The 27,880-nt window shown below is 46.5% G+C and overlaps 1 protein-coding gene across 2 annotated transcripts; it reads left to right on the top strand.

Annotated features, from left to right (window-relative positions):
- Positions 1–622: 622 nt before the first annotated feature.
- ABRACL (ABRA C-terminal like) lies at positions 623–24,969 on the top strand. 2 transcript variants are annotated; one of them, XM_075338242.1, is made up of 3 exons: positions 623–731; positions 8,532–8,602; positions 24,573–24,969. In XM_075338242.1, exons 2-3 carry the CDS (start codon positions 8,542–8,544, stop codon positions 24,755–24,757), a joined length of 246 nt encoding a protein of 81 aa, XP_075194357.1. In that variant the 5' UTR covers positions 623–731; positions 8,532–8,541; the 3' UTR covers positions 24,758–24,969. The 2 variants fall into 2 exon arrangements, with proteins under 2 accessions (XP_075194357.1, XP_075194358.1); XM_075338243.1 differs by lacking the exon at positions 623–731 and adding an exon at positions 4,103–4,124.
- The last annotated feature ends 2,911 nt before the right edge of the window (positions 24,970–27,880 follow it).

The following is a 27,880-nucleotide window of genomic DNA, read 5'->3' as shown; positions in this document are numbered from 1 at the left end:
ACACTATATGGCTGGCACCTCACCTTCCTGGCACATTATATGGCTGGCACCTCACCTTCCTGGCACACTATATGGCTGGCACCTCACCTCCTGGCACATTATATGGCTGGCATCTCACCTTCCTGGCACATTATATGGCTGGCACCTCACCTCCTGGCACATTACATGGCTGGCACCTCACCTCCTGGCATACTATATGGCTGGCACCTCACCTCCTGGCACACTATATGGCTGGCACCTCACCTTCCTGGCACATTATATGGCTGGCACCTCACCTTCCTGGCACATTATATGGCTGGCACCTCATCTTCCTGGCACACTATATGGCTGGCACCTCACCTCCTGGCACACTATATGGCTGGCACCTCACCTTCCTGGCACACTATATGGCTGGCACCTCACCTCCTGGCACATTATATGGCTGGCTGCTCACCTTCCTGGCACACTATATGGCTGGCACCTCACCTCCTGGCACACTATATGGCTGGCACCTCACCTCCTGGCACACTATATGGCTGGCACCTCACCTTCCTGGCACATTATAGCGCTGACATGGAGCCTCCTCCCCGTTTCCTCCCGGCTGGCATTCTATAGGCTTCTCTCCGCTCCTATGGGCGGCCCCGGTGCTGCTAACATTACCTCCATCCTACACGCTCTTCCTCCTTCTTTCGTGCACTGACCTGGAGCCGGTGTGACCCGTCCTGCCGCCACCCCCGGAGCGCACCGAGCAGGTGAGTGGTGGGCACTGCCCCGGGAGCGGGCACCTAGAGATCACCTGAGCCGTCTGTGGCGGGGTCTCCCGGGCATCGCTCTGCCCATATATGGCCGCTTTTCTCTGTCATTTGCATGTGATGTCATGTGGAGAGAATCTGTTACCGGGGGCGATGTATGGCAGAAAGTGGTGAAAGTAGTGCAACTATCCCACCAGTGCGGGCACAGCGCCAGGGGGGCAGGGCACCGCACTACAGGTGGCACTGGCGACACCTCCATGTTTATACACGGGGCTTGGGGCATGTTATACCCATGTAACAGCTAAGCAGCAAAACTGAAAGCAGGCAGTGGGGATGTGTTACCATTAGCTAAACTAGTAATAAGGAGGTGTGTGTGTGTGTGTGTGTGTGTGTGTGTGTGTGTGTGTGTGTGTAATATAGGTGTGTGTGTGTGTAATATAGGTGTGTGTGTGTAATATAGGTGTGTGTGTAATATAGGTGTGTGTGTAATATAGGTGTGTGTGTAATATAGGTGTGTGTGTAATATAGGTAGGTGTGTGTGTAATATAGGTAGGTGTGTGTGTAATATAGGTGTGTGTAATATAGGTGTGTGTGTGTGTGTAATATAGGTGTGTGTGTGTGTGTAATATAGGTGTGCGTGTAATGTGTGTATGTGTAATATAGGTGTGTGTGTGTAATATAGGTGTGTGTGTGTGTAATATAGGTGTGTGTGTGTGTGTAATATAGGTGTGTGTGTGTGTGTGTGTGTGTGTAATATAGGTGTGTGTGTGTGTGTGTGTAATATAGGTGTGTGTGTAATATAGGTGTGTGTGTGTAATATAGATGTCTGTTATATAGGCGTGTATGAGTGTAATATAGGTGTGTGTGTGTAATATAGATGTGTGTGTAATATAGGCGTGTATGTGTGTGTAATATAGATGTGTGCGTGTAATATACTGTAGATGAGTGTGTAATATAGGTGTGTGTGTTATGTAATATGTGTATGTATATAGGTGTGTGTGTATATGTATGTATGGGGGATATATATATGTGCGTGTGTACCGCAAATGTAATACATATATACTGTATATGTGTGTGTGTGTATATATGTAATATATGTGCATGTAATATATATTATATCTGTGTGTGCATGTATGCAATTTGTGTGTGTGTGTGTATGCAATATATATGTATGTATGCAATTTTTGTCTGTGTATGTAATATACATCTCTGGCAAAAATTAAGAGACCACTGCAAAATTTTCAGTTTTCAGATTTTTCTTTTTCTAGGTATATTTTTTGAGTAAAATATAAATTGTTGTTTATTCTATAAACTCCTGACAACGTCTCCGAATTTCCAAGCAATAAATTTTGTATTTATTTTCTGAAAATGAGAAATGGTCAAAATAACAAAAAAATGCATTGCTTTCAGACCTCAAATAATGCAAAGATATAATTATTTAGAAACAACAATAGTAATATTTTTTTTCAACTCAGGAAAAGTTCAGAAATCAATATTTTGTGGTATAACCACGATTATTAATCACAGCTTTCATGCGTCTTGGCATGCTTTCCACCAGTCTTTCACACTGCTTTTGGCTGACCTCATGCCACTCCTGGTGCAAAAATGTAAGCAGTTCTTCTATGTTTGATGGCTTGTGACTATCCATCTTCCTCTTGATTACATTCCAGAGGTTTTCAATGAGGTTTAGGTTTGGAGATTGGGCTGGCCATCACAGGGTTTTGATGTGGTGATCCTTCATCCACTCATTGATTGACCTAGCTGTGTGGCATGGCGCATTGTCCTGCTGGAAAAACCAGTCCTCAGAGTTGGGGAACATTGCCTGAGAAGAAGGAAGCAACTGTTTTTCCATGATAACCTTGTATGCGGCTTGATTCATATGTCCTTCGCAGAGATGTTTGTTGAATTTTCTTTACCTAATTTTCAGCTTTCCCCAATACCTGGTCATGTAATGGTTAGATGGAGACCTGGAGAGGCTTACTAGCCACAGTGTCTTGCACCCACTGTGGAATTTGGTGGAGGATCGGTGATGATCTGGGGCTACTTCAGCAAGGCTGAAATTGGGCAGATTAATCTTTACGGACTTGTGAATCAAGCCACATACAAGGTTATCCTGGAAACAGTTGCTTTCTTAGAGACCTGTCTGCAGGACTTTGGACTGTAAACCTTGTTATTGGGCTCTGTAATTGCCGTATTAGCATGGCTTTAGTTTTCCTGATTACTGCACGCTTTATTATAATTCCCCCACACCAATAATCTGGATTGGGCCCTAAATCTGATTAGTCACGCGCTCCCATCGTCTGCTTTAGGTCCTTCTGGGTTTCGTGCGGTGGGGCCTGCTCTGCCCAGACTACTAGTTGTGTGTAGCTCTAATATTGCTTGTATACTGCAGAGATGATTCGCAGTCAGTATAAATGAGTCCCATCTGAGCACAGAGTAAACCTGATACACTGCTGCTATTTTTTCTTTAGGGTTCGCCATAAAATCGGATGGCACCCTGACCAATGTTATTCAATGAGTCAGTGCTGATCTGCCATTTTTATTTCTTTTCTCTGCTGTATTCAGCCCAAAGATAAAATTGTAATCTGCTGCGATTAACCGCAGAAATCGCAAGAGACTCAGTCATCAATGTAAGTCTGTGTTCAAGAAAAAAATGGATGCAACACGGACCAGCCTAGTGACGTCCATTCTTTTCAGATACATTACCATTGTGTAGCATAGTACACTGTAAATGATTGTAGAGTAATAGCTGCTGAGCAAAAGGCATGTGATACGGATGGCATACAGATGTAGGTGAGAATCACACTCGCATGACATGGAATACCAAACCAGTGTCACTCCTCCACCCTTTTGGGTGAGAACAGGATAGATTTTTTTTTTTTTATTTATTCACCAATGTGAGCGAACCCTAAAGGTGTTAGGAATCAATACGAGATCAGTGGTGATCCACCAGGGTAACGTGCTGTGGCAGGGGCCAGATGGAAGCCGTGTGCAGCCCCATCCATTGCTTATGGCTTCTCCCATTCACTGATGTATTGCACCACATACATGGCTTATATCTGGCCACAGCTGATCGGTGGGAGTGCTGAGCGTCAGCCCCCACCCATCTCAAATATATCACTTTCTCTATGGTTTTTTGTGTCATGGATTTTGTAATTTAGTCTACGTGAACACCTTTCCTTTTCGTATTTGACACATTGAAGCAGAGTCCACCATGAATATCTGAAGGCTAACGACCCATGAATGTCCCGTTTTTTACTTGATCCAGCATTCCTCCCATTTGGCACTGGCATTTTTAATTAGGAGGAGACTGCAAGGAGGGGTTATGCCTTTTTATTTATTAATTTATTTATTTTTCTCCACCTCAGTTCACACACTGGAAAGCTGTGGAAGGTGAGTTGTCCAGCGCCTTTCACAGTATGTTATTATTATTATTATTATTATTTATTATTATAGCGCCATCAATTCCATGGCGCTTTACATGTGAAAGGGGTATACATAATAGGGACAAGTACAATAATCGTAAACAGTACAAGACACAGACAGGTACAGGAGGAGAGAGGACCCTGCCCGCGAGGACTCACAGTCTACAAGGGATAGATGAGGATACAGTAGGTTAGGGTAGAGCTGATTGTGCGGCGCTGTATCAGACTGAGGGTTACGGCAGGTTGTAGGCTTGTCGGAAGAGGTGGGTCTTCAGGTTCCTTTTGAAGCTTGGCAAGGTAGGCGAGAGTCTGATGTGTTGTGGCAGAGCATTCCAGGGTATGGGGGAGGCACAGGCGAAATCTTGGATGCGATGGTGGGAAGAGGAGATGAGAGGGGAGTAGAGAAGGAGATCTTGTGAGGATAGGAGGTTACGTGTAGGTAAGTACCGGGAAACTAGGTCACAGATGTAGGGAGGAGACAGGTTGTTGATGGCTTTGTATGTCATGGTTAGTGTTTTGAACTGGAGTTGTTGGGCAATGGGAAGCCAGTGAAGGGATTGCCAGAGAGGAGAGGTCGGGGAGTAGCGGGGGGACAGGTGGATTAGCCGGGCAGCATAGTTTAGAATAGATTGTAGGGGTGCGAGACTGTTAAAAGGGAGGCCACAGAGGAGGAGGTTGCAATAATCCAGGCGGGAGATAATAAGGGCATGTACTAGGGTTTTTGCAGCTTCTTGGGAAAGGAATGTATGGATCTGGGAAATATTTTTGAGTTGGAGGTGGCAGGAGGTGAAGAAGGGGTTGGATGTGTGGCTTGAAAGAGAGATCAGAGTCTAGGATTACTCCCAGGCAGCGAGCGCGTGGCACTGGGGAAAGTGAGCAGCCATTGACATTGATGGATATGTCAGGTGGGGGAGTTGAGTGAGGAGGAGGAAAGACAATGAATTCTGATTTGTCAATGTTCAGTTTTAGGAATCGAGCAGAGAAAAAGGATGAACTAGTAGACAGACATTGTGGGATTCTGGTTAGTAGGGAGGAGATGTCAGGTCCAGAGAGGTAGATCTGCGTATCATCAGCATAGAGATGATACTGAAAGCCGTGGGACTCTATGAGCTGTGCCAGGCCGAAGGTGTAAATGGAGAACAGCAGGAGTCCAAGAACTGAACTTTGGGGGACCCCGACAGATAGGTGGCAAGATGAGGAAGTGGTGTTTGTGCTGTGTGGCGGCCATTGATGTTGTGGTGGTTTTGTTTTGGTGTGGCCTGGAGTCATCGGACTCAACCTTGCAACATGGGCGCTGTGAGGCACCAGATCACCTGCCCTGCGGCGGTGGTTGGTGTGCAGTGCCACACCTTTTAAGGCTTCCTATAGGTTAGGGACCCACTCAGAGGTTCGCCGTGACATGGCAGTAGGCTTTATACAGTCTGATCGAAACGGCATTAGATCAACCTCTGATTTTTGAATGTACGGTTCATGTCTATTTCTCCAGATATGTTGTAAACTACAAGTCTACAACAGAAATCTAATGGTCAGCCTCACTTTTCTGCCGCAGATTCCCTCCCGAATCATCCTCGAATTTGATGAACTTTAATAGGCTTTATGTGAACACTCATTCTCAGGTGATCACAGACAGAGGATATCCCTGTACAAGAACAATATTTGGACCCTTTGCAGTCCTATAGGGCATCATAATGTACAATACCATGTGCTTTGGGGGAGGTAGTAGAGCCCCCTTACCTCCTGGGCCCTGTGTGGCTGCACAGGTTGCACTAATATGTCCGCCCCTGCACACCCTTATGATGAATTGACTTGGACCATGATTTTATGTCACTGACAAATCTGCCACATTGTCTGCATGTATTGGGCAAATCTAGATATGGATTTGCTGTGAAGTGCCATTGCAATTCTCCAGCACTTCCACGTCTAATCCTCATATAAAAAAATGCTGATTTTAGGGTGACTCTGTAGGGGGCATAATATTTCAGTCTAACTTTAACCTTTCTCTGGTACCATGAAAAAAAAAAAAATCACTCTTGCCAATCTGCATGGAGTCAGATTGACCTCATGGTACCAGGGAAGCATTAAAGGAAAATGGATGTCACTGTGAGGTGTTCCCTGCTGAGGACCCCCTGTGATTTGGAGTTGGCCGACCCAGCTGTTACAGTGCCTCATTCTTCTGAGTAAGTATACGTCATACACATTCCAGGATACCTTGTGACACTCGGCAAAGCTCATGATTACTCTACTTCTCCATAATCTCGGACTGCATCAGAACGTAAGTATTTGTTGGGTCATTTCTCATATGTAACTGTGTTTCTCGCAGGGCTGTGGAGTCGGTAAGCCAAACCTTCGACTCCGACTCCGACTCCTCAAATTCTCTTGCACCGGCTCCGACTCCGACTCCGGCTCCGACTCCGACTCCTACATATATTGCTTATAGTTAGGTGAAAAATTTATTGTAGTACATGAATATGTGTATGTGAACATCAGACATTTAATAATTTTTATGATACAATAATCAAGATATTTGGATAGAACATAAAATATATTTATTGGAATACAACTTTAGAACACAAAAAACTGTAATAAATTGTAAATATGTAATACACTATGTAATATACAGTAGATTACATATATATCTTGTGTGTGTGTATATACACTGTGTATATATATATATATATATATATATATTATATATATTACATATTTACAATTTATTAGTTTTTTTGTGTTCTAAAGTTGTATTCCAATAAATATTTTATGTTCTATCCAAATATCTTGATTATTGTATCATAAAAACAATTAAATGTCTGATGTTCACATTGTACTACAATAAATTTTTCACTTAAATATAAGCATTATACTAAATGTTGTTATTTAGTAAAATATTCAGCACATTCTGCATTGCACTCCTGTCCCCAATTTATTATATATTTTAGGAGTCGGAGTCGGTGCATTTTATACCGACTCCGACTCCACCAAAATGAGCTCCGACTCCACGACTCCGACTCCGACTCCACAGCCCTGGTTTCTCGTTTAGATAGATTCTATAGGTTCCCAATCTAAATTAGCCTTCCAAGCCCACTGATTTTGGCTGGCTTATTGCACTCCATACATTGAAAAAGCAAGTGTGCTCAGCTGAACCGAGCGTTCATGTGTGTAAGACAATATAGACTGACTGACCATTTACTGAAGGTGTTTGGGCACCTTAAGGTGTATAGTCCCCTCCAAGCTTCAGGTGCACACTGCTCTCCTGGCTTTCTCCGGGAACACTCTGCTCCTAATGATGGACAGTTCTGGCCTCTGCAGCATCAGAGGGGGGTCTATAAAGCTGGCCGGATACATCCATCATGGCTGCGCTTACCAAGTGTCCTCTTCTGCTTAGAGAAACCCACCACCTCTGAGGTAGACGGAACCTTTAGCAATGAGCAGTAGACTACGAACGTGAGACAATCCCTTAATTGGATTTATTCAGGGCTATATCCCTGATCAATGATTTATTTTTACCAATATCAGAAATAATATATTGGTTTTTTTTCTCTTGATATTGTGTGAATAATGTGATAACCTGGTGACACCTCATCTCTTGTCATTTTGTCATTGGGACACGACCCTACACCGTTTGACGATATTCAGGGCTCTGTGGACATAAGTTAGGCCTGCATATAGGACTGAGGTGCAATACCAGACAAAGCCTGGGCACACGTGTGGTGCTGTTTTCTAATAAAAATATAGACTTTTTTTCTTCTCTCGCAGAGTGACATATTTTAAAGGCAGATGCAGAAAACGTATGAGAAAGCTTCAATATTTCTAGATGTAAAGGCATGTTATCAGACAAAGATCTGTGCAGGCTTCCATTGTAATGTAGCTGTCAGCAGGAAGGCGTGGGTGTAGGCAACTGTTTCTTGGTCACTTGAAAACTTCCGTAAAGACTGCTTCCTCCTTTGTGTGTGTCTTGTTTATTCCAGAGTAGCCTGTGCAGACATATAAACTGCCTGAATAATCAACCCCGTAGGCCAAACTGTCAGGCGGATGCCAACCATGAGCATTTGGTGCATTTCTGATGCTGCACAACGTTTTTAGGCCACATTCACACATTCAGTATTTTACCTCAGTATTTATAAGACAAAACCAGGAGTGGAACGATCAGAGGGAAAGTGTAATAGAAACACGAGCACCACTTCTGTATTATTACCCAACCCTGATTGTGGCTTACAAATACTGAGGTAAAAACTTGCCAAATACTCAGTGTGCACGTGGCCTTCGGGTTTGTCTGTGTTGAGACATGCCCTCGAAATTGCAACACAGATGACAGCTTTTGTGATCTATATATCAAAATAGCGTAGGAATTCACGACATCTGAATTATGTATTTTCAGGTTATTCACGATGAATGTAGATCATGAAGTTAGTCTTCTCGTGGAGGAGATTCGTCGTCTTGGCGCAAGAGGTAAATACTGGATGAGCTTGTGATAACCATGTTACAATCATTTCCTTGCTCCTCATTTTGAAGCTGCTCGATATTCCGGTTTGCAAATAATGTCTTCTCTTTCAGTGACATATAAAGCTAAATTTCTGTACAGTTCAGACTGGTGGATCCGGATAGTGTGCATTACTCACACTGTCATGCTTCCTCTCCGAGGAGGTGGTCATGTGTCCGTCAGTATGTGATTTCTGTGCTCTGTAGGAAGAGGATGAAATGCTTGTCACTATTAGAGATAGTAACAATAATAATTGTATTCATTTATATAGCGCTATTAATTCCACAGCGCTTTACATACATTGTGAGCCCCAATGGGGACAGTGTTGCCAATCTAGAGTCCCTATCTGTATGTCTTTGGAGTGTGGGAGGAAACCGGAGAGCCCGTAGGAAACCCACGCAAATACGGGGAGAACATACAAACTCCTTGCAGATGGTGTCCTTGGTGGGATTTGAACCCAGGACCCCAGCGCTGCAAGACTGCAGTGCTAACCACTGAGCCACCATGCTCAGTGGACTATGGATGTTCGGGTTCTCTGGGTATGACTTTAAAGGGAACCTGTCAGGTGTAATATGCACCCAGAACCTCAAGCAGTTCTGAGTGCATATTAGTAGTCCCTGCCTATCTGTCCCTGTATACACTAGCATAGATAAAGAGATCTTTAGAAAAAGTATTTCTAAAGATCTTGTATGCTAATGAGGCCAGAGACTAGTCACAAGGGTGTGAGTTCCCTTGGATAGTCGCCCCCATTAGCATGTTAGTACTCCCCTGTGGGTGTGCTATCATGCTAATGAATACGCAGTGTCACAGGATGATCTCACTCACCTCTCCCCCGCCATCTCTGCTCGAGGCTGAATTTTGGCTCAGTGCGCATGACCTTGGAGTTTCAGTCATGCTCACTATGAAGCCGGGTGTACGGGTCCTGGCTTCTAACTTAAGTAATGCGCATAAAAACGAAACTCCGGCGTCATGCGCACTGAGACAAAATCCAGCGTCTAGCGGTGATTGTAGCAGACAGGTGAGTGAGATCATCTGCTGACGCTGCGTATTCATTAGCATGTTAGCAGGCCCACAGGGGCATACTAACATGCTAATGGAGCCGACTAGCTAGGGCAACTAACAACCAGGGGACTAGTGCCTGCGCTCATCAGCATACGGTAAAAGATCGTTAGAAATACTTTCTCTAAAGATCTCTTTATCTAAGCTAGTGTATACAGGGACGGTTAGGTAGGGATTAGCAATATGCACCCACAACTGCTCGTGGCTCTAGGTGCATATTACACCTGACAGGTTCACTTAAAGGAAAGCAATCACCAGGATTTTTGCATATAAGCTAAAGCCAGTGCTATACTGGCACTATCAGGCTGATTCTCTACATACCATTAGTGGTCAGCTAGGATGTTTAGGCTTTGAAATCCAAGATAGTAAAGTTTAAAAAAATCGGCAGCTGCTTGAGTGACAGTTGCAATGGAGCAGATATGTTCATAGTTATCTCCTCCCCCTGTTAGAATTAGCATAAGTATTATACAAACGATTCACTTTGTTGCAGGTCCTGCAAGGTCATACTCATGTGACCTGGTATCCAGCTTTGGTGGATGAGGCCCCGCCCCTTCTGGTCACATGGGTATGACCTCAGAAAGGTCCTGCAAGAGACAAAGTAAATAGTTTGTATAATACTTATGCTAATTCTAAATGGGGGAGGGGATAACTATGTATATATGATCTGCTCCATTGCAACTGCCAATCAACAAGCTGCTCATTTTATAAACTTCACTTTTTTAGATTTCAAAACCTAAACATCCAGCTAACCACTACAGGTATGTATAGAATCAGCCTGATAGTGCCAGTATAGCACTGGCTTTAGGTTATATACGAAAATCCTGGTGATTGGTTCCCTTTTAAAAAAAAAAAAAAAAAAAATTTGGTTCAGGAACCGGAGTTGACCCGAACTTGACTCCAGACTCTGAACCCTGTGCAAGTCAATTGGGGCTCAAACTTATGTGCTGTAAAATGGTCATAATAATATTGTCTTTCGCTCGCACTCTCTCCAAGCTTTATTCCTATAGCAAACCCGAACAGGAAGATAGATGTACAGATAAAAGTCAGTGTTTCGGGTCCAAGAGCCAGACTACCGTTGTTCGGTACGAGCCCCAAACTTTACCATTTGGGTTTGCTCATCTCTAGTTAATATTGGCGGTCACTTAACCTCCATACCCCCATCAATCCAAAAAGGGAGAACAGTCCTGTGGGCATAATATCTCAGGATACAGCAATCCCTTTAACACACAGTATATGCAAGTGAGTACACCCCTCACATTTCTGTAAATATTTTATTATATCTTTTCATGGGAAAACACTGAGGATATGACACTGTGATACAATGTACAGTAGTCAGTGTACAGCTTGTATAACAGTGTAAATTTGGTGCACTCTAAATAACTCAACACAGCCATTAATATCTAATACGCTGGCAATATAAGTGAGTACACCCCATAAGTGGGCACAATTTGGCCATTTTCAAAGTGTCAATATTTTGTGTGGCCACCAGTATTTTCAAGCACTGCCTTAAAGTGAACCTGTCAGGTGCAATATGCACCCAGAACTACGAGCAGTTCTGGGTGCATGTTGCTAATCCCCGCCTAACCGTCCCTGTATACACTCACATAGATAAAGAGATCTTTAGAAAAAGTATTTCTAAAGATCTTTTATCTTATCCTAATAAATGAGGGACTAGTCCCACGGGTGTTATATCCTCCGACTAGTCCGCCCTCTTAGCACGTTAGTACGCCCCTGTGGGCATGCAAACGTGCTAACATGTTGTTCAATGCAGCGTCACGAGCAGTGATGCGCGTACCTGTGTTTGCACTTCCGGTCATGCGCAGTATGAAGCTGGGTGTACGTGTCCCGCCTTCAGAGAGGTGTACTGCGCATGACTGGAAGCGTGGTCACAGCGAACACAGGTATGTGCTGCACCGCTGGTGTCGCTGCATCGAATAGCATGTAAGTACGCCCCTGTGGGTGTATTAACGTGCTAAGAGGGTGGACTAGTTGGGGGATATAACACCCTTGGGACTAGTCCCTGTGCTCATTAGCATAAGATAAAAGATCTTTAGAAATACATTTCAAATTTGCAAATACTTTGCAAATCGGGTGGCACTTTCCTATTCAAGTCTATAGGTCTGTGAAAACAATTGCACCGCACTCAGATGACTGTATGTGGTCTGACTTCCACAGACTCACAAAATAGAGAAGGAAAACTTTTTTTTTTTTTTGCCCTTCCACCACCGAGAAAAGTGGATCTCGCCATGATTAATCTCAGATCAGAGCCTAATTAGCATAATCAGACCATTTTTCTCGGATGAAGAAAACAGTCTTGTGAACCCCGCCTATGGGTATATGTGCTGTCCAGCGGGAGTTATTGGCTCACTGCTCCAGCCAGTTTGAAAACACCACACCCTTCTTAGGCCGGTTTCACACCTGCGTTCAGCGCAATCCGCCGCTATGGAGAATAGCGCAGTCCGTTAACGCACTGCGCTATTCTCCATAGGCTTGTATGGCCGACTCACTGTAACGCAAGTGTCTGCGTTGCATCCGCTGCACAACGCAGCGTCGTTATTGTAACGCTGCGTCGGGCGGAAAGAATGCTGCATGTAGCGTTTTTGTGTCATTAAAATAGCGCACCTTGACGGATTCTGTTGGAATCCGCCAAGGTGTCTAATGATTATCTATGGTGGCAGTTTCCGCCGCAATGCACTAAGCGGCGGAATCCGCTGACTGATTCCGTCACGTTCTACTGAGCACACTCAGCATGTCCAGCAGAACGATTGAAATCGTTTAAAATCACTCCTGGTCTCTCTCCCCCCTCTCTCATTCTCACCGATTACGGGCGCAACACTGCACAGTTGTCACAAAGCTTCGGCGGCTTTTCCTCTTTTGAAAAAGCCGGCCGCTCATTATTCCAACTAGTATTCACTGCTTCCACCGCCCACCAGCCCCTATGATTTGTTGCAGTCAGAAATGCCCCCACGCTGAGTGACAACTGTGTCACTGCAACCAATCACAGCCGCCGGTGGGCGGGTCTATATCGTGCGGTACAATAAATAAATAATTAAAAAAAAAACGGCATGTGGTCCCCCCCCTCCCATTTTGATACCAGCCAAGGTAAAGTCACACGGCTGAAGGCTGGTATTCTCAGGATGGGGAGCCCCACGTTATGGGGAGCCCCCCAGCCTAATAATATCAGCCAGCAGCTGCCCGGAATTGCCGCATCCATTAGATGCGACAGTCCCGGGACTCTACCCGGCTCATCCCGAATTGCCCTGGTGTGGTGGCAATCGAGGTAATAAGGAGTTAATGGCAGCAGCCCATAGCTGCCACTAAGTCCTAGGTTAATCATGGTAGGCGTCTATGAGACACCCACAATGATTAACCTGTAAGTGAAAGTAAATAAACACATACACCCGAAAAAATACTTTATTTGGAATGAAAGATAGAAAAACACACTCTTTCACCACTTTATTAATCCCCAAATACCCCTCCAGGTCCGGCGTAATCCACACGAGGTCCCGCAACGCATCGAGCTCTGCTACATGAAGCTGACAGGAGCAGCCGTAGAACACCGCCGCTCTCTGTCAGCTCCAGGCAGCAACTGAAGTGAGTCACGCTGTCAGTGGGGACGTAACTTAGGTAGTGTGTGCGGTGATGATGGGTGCGATAGTGCCTGCGTGTGTGCGGTGATGATGGGGATGGTAGTGCCGGGGTGTGTGTGGGGATGATGATGGGGGTAGTAGTGCCGGGGTGTGTGCGATGGTGATGGGTGCGGTAGTTCCGGAGTGTGTGCATTGATGATGGGGTCTCTCTTTCTTTCTCTTTTTCTATTTCTCGCTTTTTCTCTCTTTCTTTCTCTCTCTTTCTTTCTCTTTCTTTCTCTCTCTCTTTCTTTCTCTCTCTTTCTTTCTCTCTTTCTTTCTCTCTTTCTCTCTCTTTCTTCTCTCTCTTTCTCTCTCTTTCTCTCTCTTTCTCTCTCTTTCTCTCTCTTTCTCTCTCTTTCTCTCTCTTTTTCTCTCTTTCTCTCTCTTTTTCTCTCTTTCTCTCTCTTTTTCTCTTTCTCTCTTTTTCTCTTTCTCTCTTTCTCTCTTTCTCTCTCTTTTTCTTTCTCTCTCTTTCTCTCTCTCTTTCTCTCTCTCTTTCTCTCTCTTTCTCTCTCTTTCTCTCTCTTTCTCTCTTTCTCTCTCTTTTTCTCTCTTTTTCTCTCTCTCTTTTTCTCTCTTTTTCTCTCTTTTTCTCTCTTTTTCTCTCTTTTTCTCTCTTTTTCTCTCTTTTTCTCTCTTTTTCTCTCTTTTTCTCTCTTTTTCTCTCTTTTTCTCTTTTTCTCTCTTTTTCTCTCTTTTTCTCTCTTTTTCTCTCTTTTCTCTCTTTTTCTTCTTTCTCTTTTTCTCTTTTTCTCTTTCTCTTTTTCTTTTTCTCTTTCTCACGCTCGCAGCACAACGGGAGCCAAGTGTCATGCAACCGTGGTCCGATCAGACCACAGCTGCGGCAGGGGAAGGTTGGCGCTGCGGAGGGAAGGACGGGGTTTATCTCCCTCTCTCCTCCGCAGCCGGCTATTGCCATTCTCGCCCTGCACTCGCGGTACATCGGTGTAACGCGAGTGCATTACAATCACAGCATGCTGCGACTGTTTTCTCGGTCCGATTAGGGCTGAGAAAATAATCGCTCGTGGTGCTGACACATAGAGCAATATTGGTCCAAGTGGAATGCAATTTTTTTTTCTTTATCGCATTACACTCGCACTTGTTTTTCTCGCTGTGTGCCCTAGGCCTAAATTGGTAAATGGTGTAACGAAAAAAAAAATCAAAACTCCAGAATTCTGTTTTTTGACCACATAAACAGAACAAAAAATATGAGGTGATCAAAAAACCCATCTACCACAACTTGGTATCAATAAAATCATCTGTGGGGTTGCAAAAAAAAATAAGCCCTCCATAGCCCCATCTCCTGAAAATTGAAAATGTTACGGCACTCAGAATATGACGACACAAGCAAAAATATTTTCACCATTTAAATAAAATAAATTCTATGCATATTTTCGTACTGACCTGGAGAACATCTCCCAGTCAATTCTACCATAAAATAAATGCTGTAGATAAACAATCCCCCAAACTTTTGCAGAGTTGCGGGTTTTTTTTTTTTTCCCATACTTGGATTTTTTTTTCCAATACATCCTATAATAAAAAAGAATGGTGTCATTCAAAAGTACAACTCATCCTTCAAAAAATAAGCTATAAAGACAATAGAATAAAAAAGTTATATCTCTTGGAAAAAGGGAGGGAAAAAAAATAAAAAGCAAAAATGGAAATTGGCCGTATCAAAAAGGGGTTCAAAGGAACCTGTCATTAGGATGTTATACCCAAAACAGATGGCATGTATATAAAAGGTGAAAATTAGAACATGGCAGCACTTGGTACCAAAATATACTGCTTATTTTTTATCAAAACAAATACGAGCTTTTTTTGGGCAAACACTATCCTAGTTGGCCAATGTCGTTTCGCGTGAACACACGCTTTCTCAAGGCCACATGCTCATGTGAAACGGTGTCTGTCCGGCACAGCTCATGTATTTGTTTCAATAAAGGATAAGCACTATATGTTGGTACTGAGTGCCACTATTTTTTTTATTTTTGGACTATGGAATATATATTTCTATGAGTTGAGCACCTCTACCTATGCTTCAACACATCTTACGTGGAGATAGATCATTTTCCTGATGTGGTTTCAGTCCTGTGGACCTGGAGCCTAAATGACATGCTAATGAGATGCAAGTGCAGTGGGGTGGACAGTGCACTTGCAGCTCTCCTGTCCTCTCTCCCTATTCTCCACTCACTACCTCTCTTGTGTCTGACTAACCGGTTAGGCTGCTTTCACACCTCCGGTTTTTGCTATGCGGCACAATCCGGCACTTTGCAGGAAAATTGCAACCGTTTTTTTTTTTTTTTTGCTGCCGGTTGCGATTTTCCTGCATAGACTTTAATTAGTGCCGCATTGTGCCGCATGGCCTTGCGTTCCGTCCGTTTTTTGCCGCATGCGGCAGATTTAGCCGATGCGGCGGCCGGATGGAACGTTGCCTGGCACGTTTTTTTCGTGCGTCAAAAAAACGCATCGCGCCGCATTCGGCCGATGCGGCGCATTTTTCAATGCATGCCTATGGCTGCCAGATGCGGCGCGATGCGGCAATAACCGCATCCGGCCGCCGCATGCGGTTTTTGCCACTGCGCATGCTCAGTAGCATGCCGCAAGCGGCAAAAACCGGACTGGCCGCAAAGGAAAAACTTATGCAAAGGATGCGGTGTTTTCACCGCATCCGTTGCATAGCTTGCACAGCCGGATTGAGCCGCAGAGCTCAAGCCGGATGTGTGAAAGTAGCCTTACTCATATGTTTCAGTGACCTGTCAGACACAGGAGGCAGGCAAAGGAGCAGGAGGGCTGTAAGTGCAGTGCTCACCCCAGTGCACTTGAGACTCATTAGCATATCCTTTCAACTATGGATTTCTCTAAAGCTGCAAAATGGATTGGTGCATCTTAACGTCATTAACACTGCGCACAGTTCCATTCTTAATGACTGGGGCCCATAACGCTGTGCATCCTATTTGAAGCCTACATGGGGGTGATCCTCAGATAACATTTTATTACTTTCTAAAGAACACATGCAATTACTTTACACTGTATAGAGTCCACATGTATACAAAAGTATCAAAGCTCATTAGGAAGTGTGCGGGCAGCTGCAGCTCTGACTTCCTCTTGATGTTTGATTTTCCCAAAGACGGTGGCAGTGACGCCAGCATTGTTGGGGTGCAGGGCTGACGTGACATAACAACATCATGTGAGCTCCAAGAATTGCGCCGGCACCAAAGGTGAGCATAAATCTTTTTATTTTAACAGGGTCAGACACTGAAATGTGGTTTTCATAGTAGTGGGCAACCCTATTTATTTATCATGTTAATATCAGGTGGCATAACTTTCAGATTGGATTATACTTCAGTACTTCAGCCTCATCAGGTCTAAAAGACTTATGTAATACAGTATGCAGATTATATTGTAAAATCTGGTGACACATTCCCTTTTAAGTTATTACCATTGTAGCCAAATAAAATATGGTGTTACTAAAACTGTACATGATAAAATGTGAGAAATAAAAGTACATATTGCTCTATAGACTAAAGCATTTCAGCGGAAGACATTTGGGCTGGTCATGTAGGGACTTGTCCACAAGATCTTCCACTTCTTTCTCTCCAGATGGAATGCAGTTACATAAGTCATGTAAAATATTGTGCAATAAGGAGATATTAGTGCCAGAAAAGTGTAGTTTCCCCATGATTGCCTGTAAAATACAAATGTTCAGTAGAGTGTATCTTTGTGATAAAATATTTCTGACTGTGTACTGATGTAGTACCCAAAAGACTGTTCACATTAGTGTTGTGCCATTCTGTGACGTTATAGCGACAGTAAAGTGGAACTCGGGAATGAGTTGACAATTTGGGGTTAATGTCATATTTCTTCAGCGCTCTATTGGGAGACCCAGACGATTGGGGGTATAGCTACTGCCCTCCGGAGGCCACACAAAGCACTACACTAAAAAGTGCAAGGCCCCTCCCCTTCTGGCTATACCCCCCCGTGGTGTCACGGGTTCTCCAGTTTTCAAGCTTTGTGCGAAGGAGGTCAGACATCCACGCATAGCTCCACAGATTTTAGTCAGCAGTAGCTGCTGACTATTTCGGATGGAAGAAAAGAGGGCCCATATAGGGCCCCCAGCATGCTCCCTTCTCACCCGTTGATGGTGTTGTAAGGTTGAGGTACCTATTGCTGGTACGGCGGCTGGAGCCCACATGCTGTTTTCCTTCCCCATCCCCCTGAGGGGCTCTGGGTGAAGTGGGATCCTGCCGGCCTCAAACCTCTGACGCCGAGCTCCATCCACAGACCCATTTGAACCTGCTGGATACGGAGCTGGAGTACCGTTCAGGGACATGGCCCTGCACCATTACAGGTACTCTGTGTCCCCGTACACACAGCACTCCAGACTTGCTGGGTGTGCTAGTGCGCCGGGGACAGTAAAGGGTTACAGTCACTGCAGCCTTGCTGAGTGACTTTGTGGTTTGGGAACTTCCGCGCCGGACGCTCCGGGAGCGGCGGCGCGGCTGGGACTTGTAGTTCGCCGGGGACTGGGCGCCGACCGCGCTTTTACGGCGGCGGCGCTTATAAATCCAGTCCCCGGCTTCTGCGGCCTAGTGCCGCTTCGTTCCCGCCCCCTCCCTGTCACTCAGGGAAGGGGACAGGCGCTGAGCAATCAGCAGCGCCGAGGGCTGGAGCCTTATTTACATGCTCCAGCCCTCTCACTGCACACTGTCGGACGCCGGATTCCCGCTCTGCCTTGGGGGCACGCCCACGGCCCGCCCCTCCTCACATGAGCTGGGGAAGAAGCCGGCAGCCATTACAGAGTCCGAGCTCGGACTTTCAGCATCCAGGCAGGACGGTGGCGATCATACACCCGCTTATAGGCGGGCGGTAAGCGGCACACATAGTGCTGACCACATATAACTGCAGTGTGTACATGTGTTGTTTTTAACTGCATAGGTCGCTATATGCCCGCTTGGGGAGCGACACATCAGCAGCAGGAAAGCAGGTGTGCTAAGGCACAGGCTTTCTAGGCTGCTTGTATTGCACGACTGAGGTGTTCATTTGTGTTTATGCTTATGTGCTATACATTGCACTGTACAGTCGCTAGTCTTAGCTATATCCTCCTGGAATGGCTAGACTACAGCAGCAGAAAACCAAAGGTGCTGGGGCACAGGTTTTTTTCTATGCTGCTTGTATTGCATGGGCTGCAGTGTGCATTTGTACTTGTGCTTGTATGCTATACATTGCACTGTATGGTCACTCTTCTGGGCCAGATTCCCCTAGAGGACTAGTCTACAGCAGCAGAAGAGCTGGGGTGCCAGGGCACAGGCTTCTATGCTGCTTGTATTGCATGTGCGGCAGTGTTCATTTGTACTTGTGCTTGTATGCTATACATTGCACTGTAGGGTCACTCTTGGCTATATTCCCCTAGATGACTAGTATACAGCAGCAGAAGAGCAGGGGTGCCAGGGCACAGGCTTCTATGCTGCTTGTATTGCTTGTGCTGCAGTGGTCATTTGTACTTTATGCCTGTATGCTATACATTGCACTGTACGGTCACCAATCTTGGCTATATACTTCTAGATAGCTAGTCGGCAGCGGCAAAAAAGCAACACAGATTTTCAGTGCTGTTTTTACTACATGGGATGCTGTTCATGACACCGTCCCATTGTGTGCATGCTCCCCTGTAGCACGTCGTCTGCGGGGGTCTCTAGCACTTCGTCTGCCGGGGTCTCTACTAGTTGTGGCCAAAGAAACCACCTGTCAACCCTGTCCATGGACAGGGACGGAGTAGTCATAATATAGAGACTTGCAGTCCAGACAGGCCATGGGCAATCTACTTGACCAAAAGACAGCTCTTCAGGGCTTTGATACTGACATCGCTATCGATCCGGATACACCGGGTGGTAACGCCATACGGAATGTCCTATACCGTCCATCAATGGAAGGTTGGATCTTTCTCCCTCAGCTCCCCCAGTGGAGATAGGAGACGAACAGGAGAAGTCCCTTTTCAGTATCTCACACAGATATTGAGTATTTTTCTGGCCACGCTGACTTCAGAGAAGCAGTCCAGGAACACCACGCTTACCAGATAAGCGTCTTCTCCAAACGTTTTTAGGATACACGTTATCCCTTTTCCCCTGACGTGGTCAGCGCTGGACCCAGGGTCCAAAGGTGGATTCTCCAATCTCCAGGCTTGCATCTAGAGCCATAGTTGCACTGGAGATGGGGCTTCACTTAAAGATGCCAGTCACAGACAGATGGACTCTGGTGGAAATCTGTCTAGGAAGCTATCGGCGTGTCGGTTGCTCCGGCATCCACAGCCGTATAGGCAACCTAACCTTTTCAGCTGTTCTTGCGCAGCTGGCCTTGAGCACAGGGACATCTGTACCGCAGAGGCGTCCGTAACCCCGCAATGTCTGCACTGCGACTTACCCTGTTAATACTGTCCTAAAAGTACAGTCGAGGTTTCGGTCCTTCCCAAGCTCCGGCAGGTCCCAATTGTCCTCGTGCAAAAGGGCTTCAAAACCTCAGACGGGCTCAGATTCCGGCCGGGCTCAATCACGCCCAAGGAAGGCAGTCGGAGGAACCGCTACCAAGGCGGTCTCCTCAGGACTCTCAGCTCTCTCTCTCTCTCTCCGCATCCGCGGTTGATGGCAGACTCCACCGCCTTTGGCGACATTTAGTTGCCACAGGTCACAGACCGGTGGGTGACGGACATTGTGCTCACGTGCACAGGACAGTGTTCTGTTCTCGTCCTCCGACTCCATTTCCCTGCTGCAGGCGGTGGATGTTCTAAGAGCAGAAGGAGTGGTGATCCCTGTCCCCCCTCAGGAACGAGGGCGAGGGTTTGTACTCCAATCTCTTTGTGGCTCCAAAAAAGGACGGTTCCTTCCGTCCCGTTCTGGTCCTGACACTGCTCAACGAGCATGCGAACGCCAGGCGGTTCCGGATGGGATCCCTCCGATCCGTCATTACCTCAATGTCTCGAGGAGACTTCCTTGCCTCAACAGACATCAAAGATGCCTATCTCCACGTGCCAATTGCTACGGAGCACCAACGTTTTCTACGTTTTGTGATAGGAGACGAACATTGTCAGTTCGTAGCTCTGCCATTCAGTCTGGCGACAGCCCCACGGGTGTTCACCAAGGTCATGGCAGCAGTGGTAGCAGTCTTGCACTTTCAGGGACACCCGGTGATCCCGTACTTGGACGATCTACTCGTCAAAGCACCCTCCCTCGAGGCATGCCAACGCAGCCTGAATGTTACGCGGGAGACTCTCCAGACTTTCGGGTGGATCATCAATTTGGCAAGGTCAAATCTGTCTCCGACTCAATCACTAACGTATCTCGGCATGGAGTTTCATACTCTATCAGCAAGAGTGAAGCTTCCGCTGAACAAGCAGCGTTCACTGCTGACAGAGGTGCAGTCTCTCCTTCAAGGCCAGTCGCACCCCTTAAGGCGCCTCATGCACTTCCTAAGGAAGATGGTGGCAGCCATCGAGGCAGTTCTCTTTGCGCAGTTTCATCTGCGCCAACGGCAATGGGACATTCTCCGCCAATGGGACGGGCAGTCAACCTCCCTGGACAGGGAAGTCTCCCTTTCCCAGACGGCCGAGGACTCTCTGCTATAGTGGCTTATTCCCACCTCATTGTCATAGCCCCCATCCTGGGCAGTGGTCACGACAGATACGAGTCTGTCAGGGTGGGGAGCAGTTTGTCTCCGCCACATGGCTCAGGGGACGTGGACTCAGCAGGAGTCCACCCCTCAGATCGATGTTCTGGAAATCGGGGCAGGGTATCTTACCCCATTAGCCTTCCAGAAGTGGCTAGAAAGAGAGCAGATCCGAATCCAGTCGGACATCTCCACAGCGGTGGCATACATCAACCACCAAGAAGGGACGCGCAGTCAGCAAGCCTTCCAGGAAGTCAGGCGAATCCTCATGTGGGTGGAGGACACAGCATCCACCATATCCGCAGTTCTCATCCCGGGCGTAGAATTCTGGGAAGCAGACTTCCTCAGTCGCCAGGGTATGGACGCGGGGGAATGGTCCCTTCACTCGGACGTGTTTCAGGAAATCTGTTGCCGCTGGGGGGTGCCGGACGTCGACCTAATGGCGTCTCGGCACACCAACAAGGTCCCGGCATTTATGGCACGATCGCGCGATCACAGAGCTCTGGCGGCAGACGCCTTAGTGCAAGATTGGTCGCAGTTCCGGCTCACATATGTGTTTCCACCTCTGGCACTCTTGCCCAGAGTACTGCGCAAAAAATCAGATCCGATTGCAGCCGCGTCATACTCGTCGCACCAGACTGGCCGAGGAGATCGTGGTACCCGGATCTGTGGCATCTCACGGTCGGCCGACCGTGGTCACTACCAGACCGACCAGACTTACTGTCCCAAGGGCCGTTTTCTCCATCGGAATTCTGCGGCCCTGAACCTGACTGGGTGGCCTTTGTGTCCTGGCTCCTAGCGTCTTCAGGATTATCCCAAGGGGTCGTTGCCACCATGAGACAGGCTAGGAAGCCCACGTCTGCTAAGATCTACCACAGAACGTGGAAGATTTTCTTAAATTGCCTACTTTTCTTTCCTTCCTACAATAGGAGTTAGAAAAGGGCTTGTCGCTCGACTCCCTCAAAGGGCAAGTCTCAGCACTATCCGTGTTTTTTTTTCAGAAGCGTCTAGCACGTCTTTCTAAGGTGTGCACGTTCCCGCAGGGGGTTTGTCATATCGTACCCCCGTACAAGCGGCCGTTAGATCCATGGGATCTGAACAGGGTTCTAGTTGCTCTCCAGAAGCCGCCTTTCGAGCCTCTGAAGGAAGTTCCTTTTTCTCGCCTGTCACAGAAGGTGGCGTTTCTCGTTGCGTTCACATCGCTTCGGCGAGTGTCTGAGCTGGCAGCTCTGTCATCCAAGGCTCCCTTCCTGGTGTTTCACCAGGACAAGGTAGTGCTGCGCCCCATTCCGGAGTTTCTCCCTAAGGTCGTATCCTCGTTTCATCTTAATCAGGATATCTCCTTACCGTACTTTTGCACTCATCCGGTTCACCGGTATGAGAATGATTTACGTTTGCTAGATCTGGTGAGAGCACTCAGAATCTACATTTCCCGCACGGCGCCCATACGCCGTTCCGATGCATTTTTTTTTTTGTCCTTGTCGCTGGTACGCGCAAGAGGTTGCAGGCTTCTAAAGCCATCCTGGCTCGATGGATCACAGAACCAATTCTGGAAGTCTACCGTTCTGCAGGGCTTCCGGTTCTTTCAGGGCTGAAAGCCCATTCAACCAGAGCCGTGGGTGCGTCCTGGGCACTACGACACCAGGCTTCGGCTCAACAGGTGTGCCAGGCAGCTACCTGGTTGAGTCTGCACATTTTTCACCAAACATTCTCAGGTGCATACCTATGCTTCGGCGGATGCCAGCTTAGGTAGAAGAGTCCTGCAGGCGGCAGTGATTTCCCCGTAGGGGAGGGCTGTCTTGCAGCTCTAACATGAGGTATTTATTTACCCACCCAGGGACAGCTTTTGGACGTCCCAATCGTCTGGGTCTCCCAATAGAGCGCTGAAGAAGAAGGGAATTTTGTTACTTACCGTAAATTCCTTTTCTTCTAGCTCTTATTGGGAGACCCAGCACCCGCCCTGTTGTCCTTCGGGATTTTTTTGTTGTTTGCGGGTACACATGTTGTTCATGTTGAACGGTTTTTCAGTTCTCCGATGTTACTCGGAGTTAATTTGTTTAAACCAGTTATTGGCTTTCCTCCTTCTTGCTTTGGCACTAAAACTGGAGAACCCGTGACACCACGGGGGGGTATAGCCAGAAGGGGAGGGGCCTTGCACTTTTTAGTGTAGTGCTTTGTGTGGCCTCCGGAGGGCAGTAGCTATACCCCCAATCGTCTGGGTCTCCCAATAAGAGCTAGAAGAAAAGGAATTTACGGTAAGTAACAAAATTCCCTTCTTTAATTGTGCACCTATCTTAATATGGTAATAATTTAGTTACTGAGCGATACATTATTATTTTTGCAATGTATTCTTATGGTGGTCAGGTGCCTAGATGTGGCCACTATCGTGCGTACACCAGAGTGAGTGCACCCGACTGTGGCCACTATCGTGCGTACACCGGAGTGAGTGCACCCGACTGTGGCCACTATCGTGCGTACACCAGAGTGAGTGCACCCGACTGTGGCCACTATCGTGCGTACACCGGAGTGAGTGCACCCGACTGTGGCCACTATCGTGCGTACACCTGAGTGAGTGCACCCGACTGTGGCCACTATCATATGTACTCCTGAGTGCACACAACTGTGGCCACAAATGCAGCTTGCACTTAGGCTGGGTTCACACATAGCGACAGCGACAATGACGTCGCTGTTACGTCACCATTTTCTGTGACGTAGCAGCGACCTTGTAAGTTGCTGTTATGATCGCTGCTTAGCTGTCAAACACAGCGACGCAGCAGCGATCATAACGTCGCTACATGTGCAGAGAGCAGGGAGCCGCGCACACTGCTTAGCACTGGCTCCTTGCTCTCCTAGCTACAGTACACATGGGGTTAATTAACCCGATGTGTACTGTAGCTACATGTGCAGAGAGAGCAGGGAGCCGCGCACACTGCTTAGCGCTGGCTCCCTGCTCTCCTAGCTACAGTACACATGGGGTTAATTAACCCGATGTGTACTGTAGCTACATGTGCAGAGAGAGCAGGGAGCCGCGCACACTGCTTAGCGCTGGCTCCCTGCTCTCCTAGCCACAGTACACATCGGGTTAATTACCCGATGTGTACTGCAGCTACATGTGCAGGGAGCCGGCACTGGCAGCGGGAGAGCGGCGGAGGCTGGTAACGAAGGTAAATATCGGGTAACCACCTTGGTTACCCGATGTTTACCCTGGTTACAGCTTACCGCAGCTGCCAGATGTCGGCTCCTGCACCCTGCTTGCTTCATGTAGTCGCTCTCTTGCTGTCACACACAGCCATGTGTGCTTATCAGCGGGAGAGCAACAATAAAAAAACGAACCAGGGCTGTGTGTAACGAGCAGCGATCTCACAGCAGGGGCCAGATCGCTGCTCAGTGTCACACACAGCGAGATCGCTAATGAGGTCACTGCTGCGTCACAAAAAGCGTGACTCAGCAGCGATCTCGCTGTGTGTGAAGCACCCTTTAGACCTGTGCCTTTGCTGTTATCAGTGAACACAGAGCTTTTGCATAGTTTCTTTTTTTATTGATCAGCTTGCTAATCTTGCCCAAAGAACTGGTAATTATTTATCTCATTCCTTTGCAGATAATGATGGAAAACTCAGTGTAAAGTTTGGTGTGCTATTCCATGATGACAAATGTGCTAATCTATTTGAGGCGCTAGTTGGAACCCTTAAAGCAGCGAAACGGAGGAAAATCATCACATATACTGGAGAATTACTTCTACAAGGTGTTCATGACGACACTGACATTGTGTTACTTCAGGATTAGAGGAGAATGGCTGCTTGTGCCTTTCTGAATGCCAGGATGTTCACCTCAATGCATTGTTCGCACAGTCAAGACCTAAAATTGTGTATTTTTCTAGTGGGACATCTGCAATACATTTTCAGCCTATTTTTCTCTCTTCTTTGGTGGAAGGAAGATGACACATTCCATTTTGTAACCTGAAAGAACCACAATTGCAATAAAGCTTTTTGAGAATTGTTCTGATCTAGTAATATATTTGTGTTGCCATGCTGGAGCTCAAGTGTTCAGTGCTGTGTACACACAACTGATATATAATATCCTAGCTGTAGTACCCGGCGTTTCCCGGGATAGTAACTGTCTCCCTCTCTCTGTCCCACTTTCCCTCTCTCCCACTCTCACTTTCACCACCAAAATCATATTAACTGCCACATAAGCCTATAGCAACCAATCAGAGCTCTTATTAATGACCTGTAGCAAAATAGAAGCAGAGCTGTGATCAGCTGCTAAATATCCAGGCTGTTAAAACAGCCAATATATTACCTCATACATCCTAACAGTAGGTAAGCATTTTTTGAGGGGAATAACTGTAAAGCGCGAGGTGGAAATTCCCCCTCAAAACATAGTCTATGACGTTCCCTGAGTCAAATGAGGTGGCTGTACAAAATATATTAAATTTAACCCCTTAACGCAAAATCACATACACTAATGCCCTGATGTACAACGCCATGTACATGATCAAGATGGCACAAGCGACAGTTGTTCCCATGCAATCCACAGTGGTAGTCATCTGTAATATGCAGCTCGGCTCCCACTACTCTTTTAACCCCTCAGATTCTGTTGTCGATAGAAAAAGTAGCATGTTAAGAATTTGTTTGACAGAGGGTGAGTATAGAGCCAATTTTAGCCTTTCCGCTTTCTGAGGTGAAAATCTAAATGATACCCTCCAAGCAGTGCAATATCAATCTGTAGTGAAGGTCCATTTATTTTTTGGGATTTTTCTCTATCTACTTTATGGTAGAAATGACCTGAAACATGATTCTAGAGGTTAGAGTGATTAGAGATACCAAACATTTTTGTGAAATGTGTGTGTGTGTGTGTGTGTGTGTGTGTGTGTGTGTGTGTATAGAGATATAGAGACATTATATATATATATATTATACATACACACACACACACACACACACACTGCAGGGTCCAGGGGAGGTGGGGGCAGCTCTGAAGCGTTGCTGGGTGCAGGTGAACGCTGCGGGCGGCAGTGTATAGATCTCCTGCTCATATAATATGGACAGCTGCTGTCCATCACCGTGGTGCTGAAACTGCACCGCAGTGACGGGCTGGGGCAGCAGGGCATATTATGTGAGCCTGCGTCCCACTGTGATGGCACATGCCCCCCCCTGTGTTAGATATGACCCCCATGCTGCTGCTCATCCTAAAATAAAAAAGCTTTACTTACCCCCTCCAGCGTTTCTCCCCGGTGTCTCCACTTCCACTGTGATCAGGCACGCAGAGATGAAGTCACTCTGCTGTGCCGATCACATGACCGGCCAAGAACCAGGAAGTGGAGGAACAGAAGCACGGAGCAAGACAGGAGGGAGATCAGCACTGGAGGAGGTAAGGAAAGAGTCTTTTACTTTACTATGGGCAGCAGCATGGGGGCGATATCTAACACAGGGGAATGTGTGCAATCCATAGGGGGCCATAGGCAGCACAGGGGAACGTGTGCAATCCATAGGGGGCCATAGGGCAGCACAGGGGAACGTGTGCAATCCATAGGAGGCCATAGGCAGCACAGGGAACGTGTGCAATCCATAGGGGGCCATAGGCAGCACAGGGGAACGTGTGCCAGCACAAGGGGGCTATATTCAATATAAGGGGGCCATATCCAGATTAAGGGGGCTAATTTTAGGATGGGGCTATGAGGGACATATACCCTATATGATTTGTTAGACGGACACTGGCATTATAAGAGAGACCCCATTTAACATTAAAAAAAAAAATTCTCTTTTCCTTCACCAAATTTGGGGGTGCATCTTATAAAGCGAAAAATACGGTATATGTGTGTGTTCCGCCGCTGCAGGACCTTGATGCGCTCACCTCGGGGCGAGAGGCCATTCCGTGTGGGGGGCGGAGCCTGGGCGAGCGGCCAATCCGTGCGGGGGGCGGAGCCGAGCGGGCAATCCATGGGGGGGAGGAGCCGAGGCGAGCGGCCAATCCGTGAGTAAGTATTCGGCCCCCTTGATTTTTTTTTTTCAACCTTTCAGGCTTCAAACATAAAGATGAATATTTAAATTTTATGGTGAAGAATCAACAAGTGGGACACAATTGTGAAGTTGAATGAAATTTATTGCTTACTTTTAAACTTTTAAAAAAATAAAAAACTGAAATGTGGGACGTGCAATATTATTCTGCCCCTTTACTTTCAGTGCAGCAAACTCCCTCCAGAAGTTCATTGAGGATCTCTGAATGATCCAATGTTGTCCTAAATGACTGATGATGATGAATATAACCCACCTGTGTGTAATCAAGAATCCGTATAAATGCATCTGCTCTCTGATAGTGTCAGTGTTCTGTTTAAAGCGCAGATAGCATCACGAAGACCAAGGAACACAACAGGCAGGTCCATGATACTGTTGTGGAGAAATTTAAAGCCGGATTTGGGTACAAAAAGATTTCCAAAACTTTAAAAATCCCAAGAAGCACTGTGCAAGCGATCATATTGAAATGGAAGGAGTATTATACCACTGCAAATCTACCAAGACCCGTCCGCCTCCAAACTTTCATCTCAAACAAGGAGAAGACTGAAACAAGGATAAAAAGTGGAAAAACGTCTGCACCCAAAATTTCCTGATGGAGAGGGGTTATCCCCGAAACGCGTAGAATAAACCACCCTGCATTGCTCTTTGGAATTAACTCTTTATTGGCACAGCAGCGCGGACGTTTTTCAACTTTTTATCCTTGTTTATTTTCTTGCTTCCACCTTTGGCACGTTGAGTCTGCAGCAGCTGATTCATGCTTTAATACTGGTTGTGTGTCACACAACCATCCCAGGTGAGTGGTTTTCATTAACCCTTAGGGCTCATGTGCACGTAACTGCAGATATTCTGCAGCGATTTGATAGCACATGTGCGCGTCAAATCGCTGCAGAAA

This window comes from Anomaloglossus baeobatrachus, chromosome 3 (assembly GCF_048569485.1).
Source record: "Anomaloglossus baeobatrachus isolate aAnoBae1 chromosome 3, aAnoBae1.hap1, whole genome shotgun sequence".
NCBI classification, from domain to species: domain Eukaryota; kingdom Metazoa; phylum Chordata; class Amphibia; order Anura; family Aromobatidae; genus Anomaloglossus; species Anomaloglossus baeobatrachus.
Note: the sequence above shows the minus strand (reverse complement) of the source record. Positions and strands in the feature narration are given on the sequence as shown.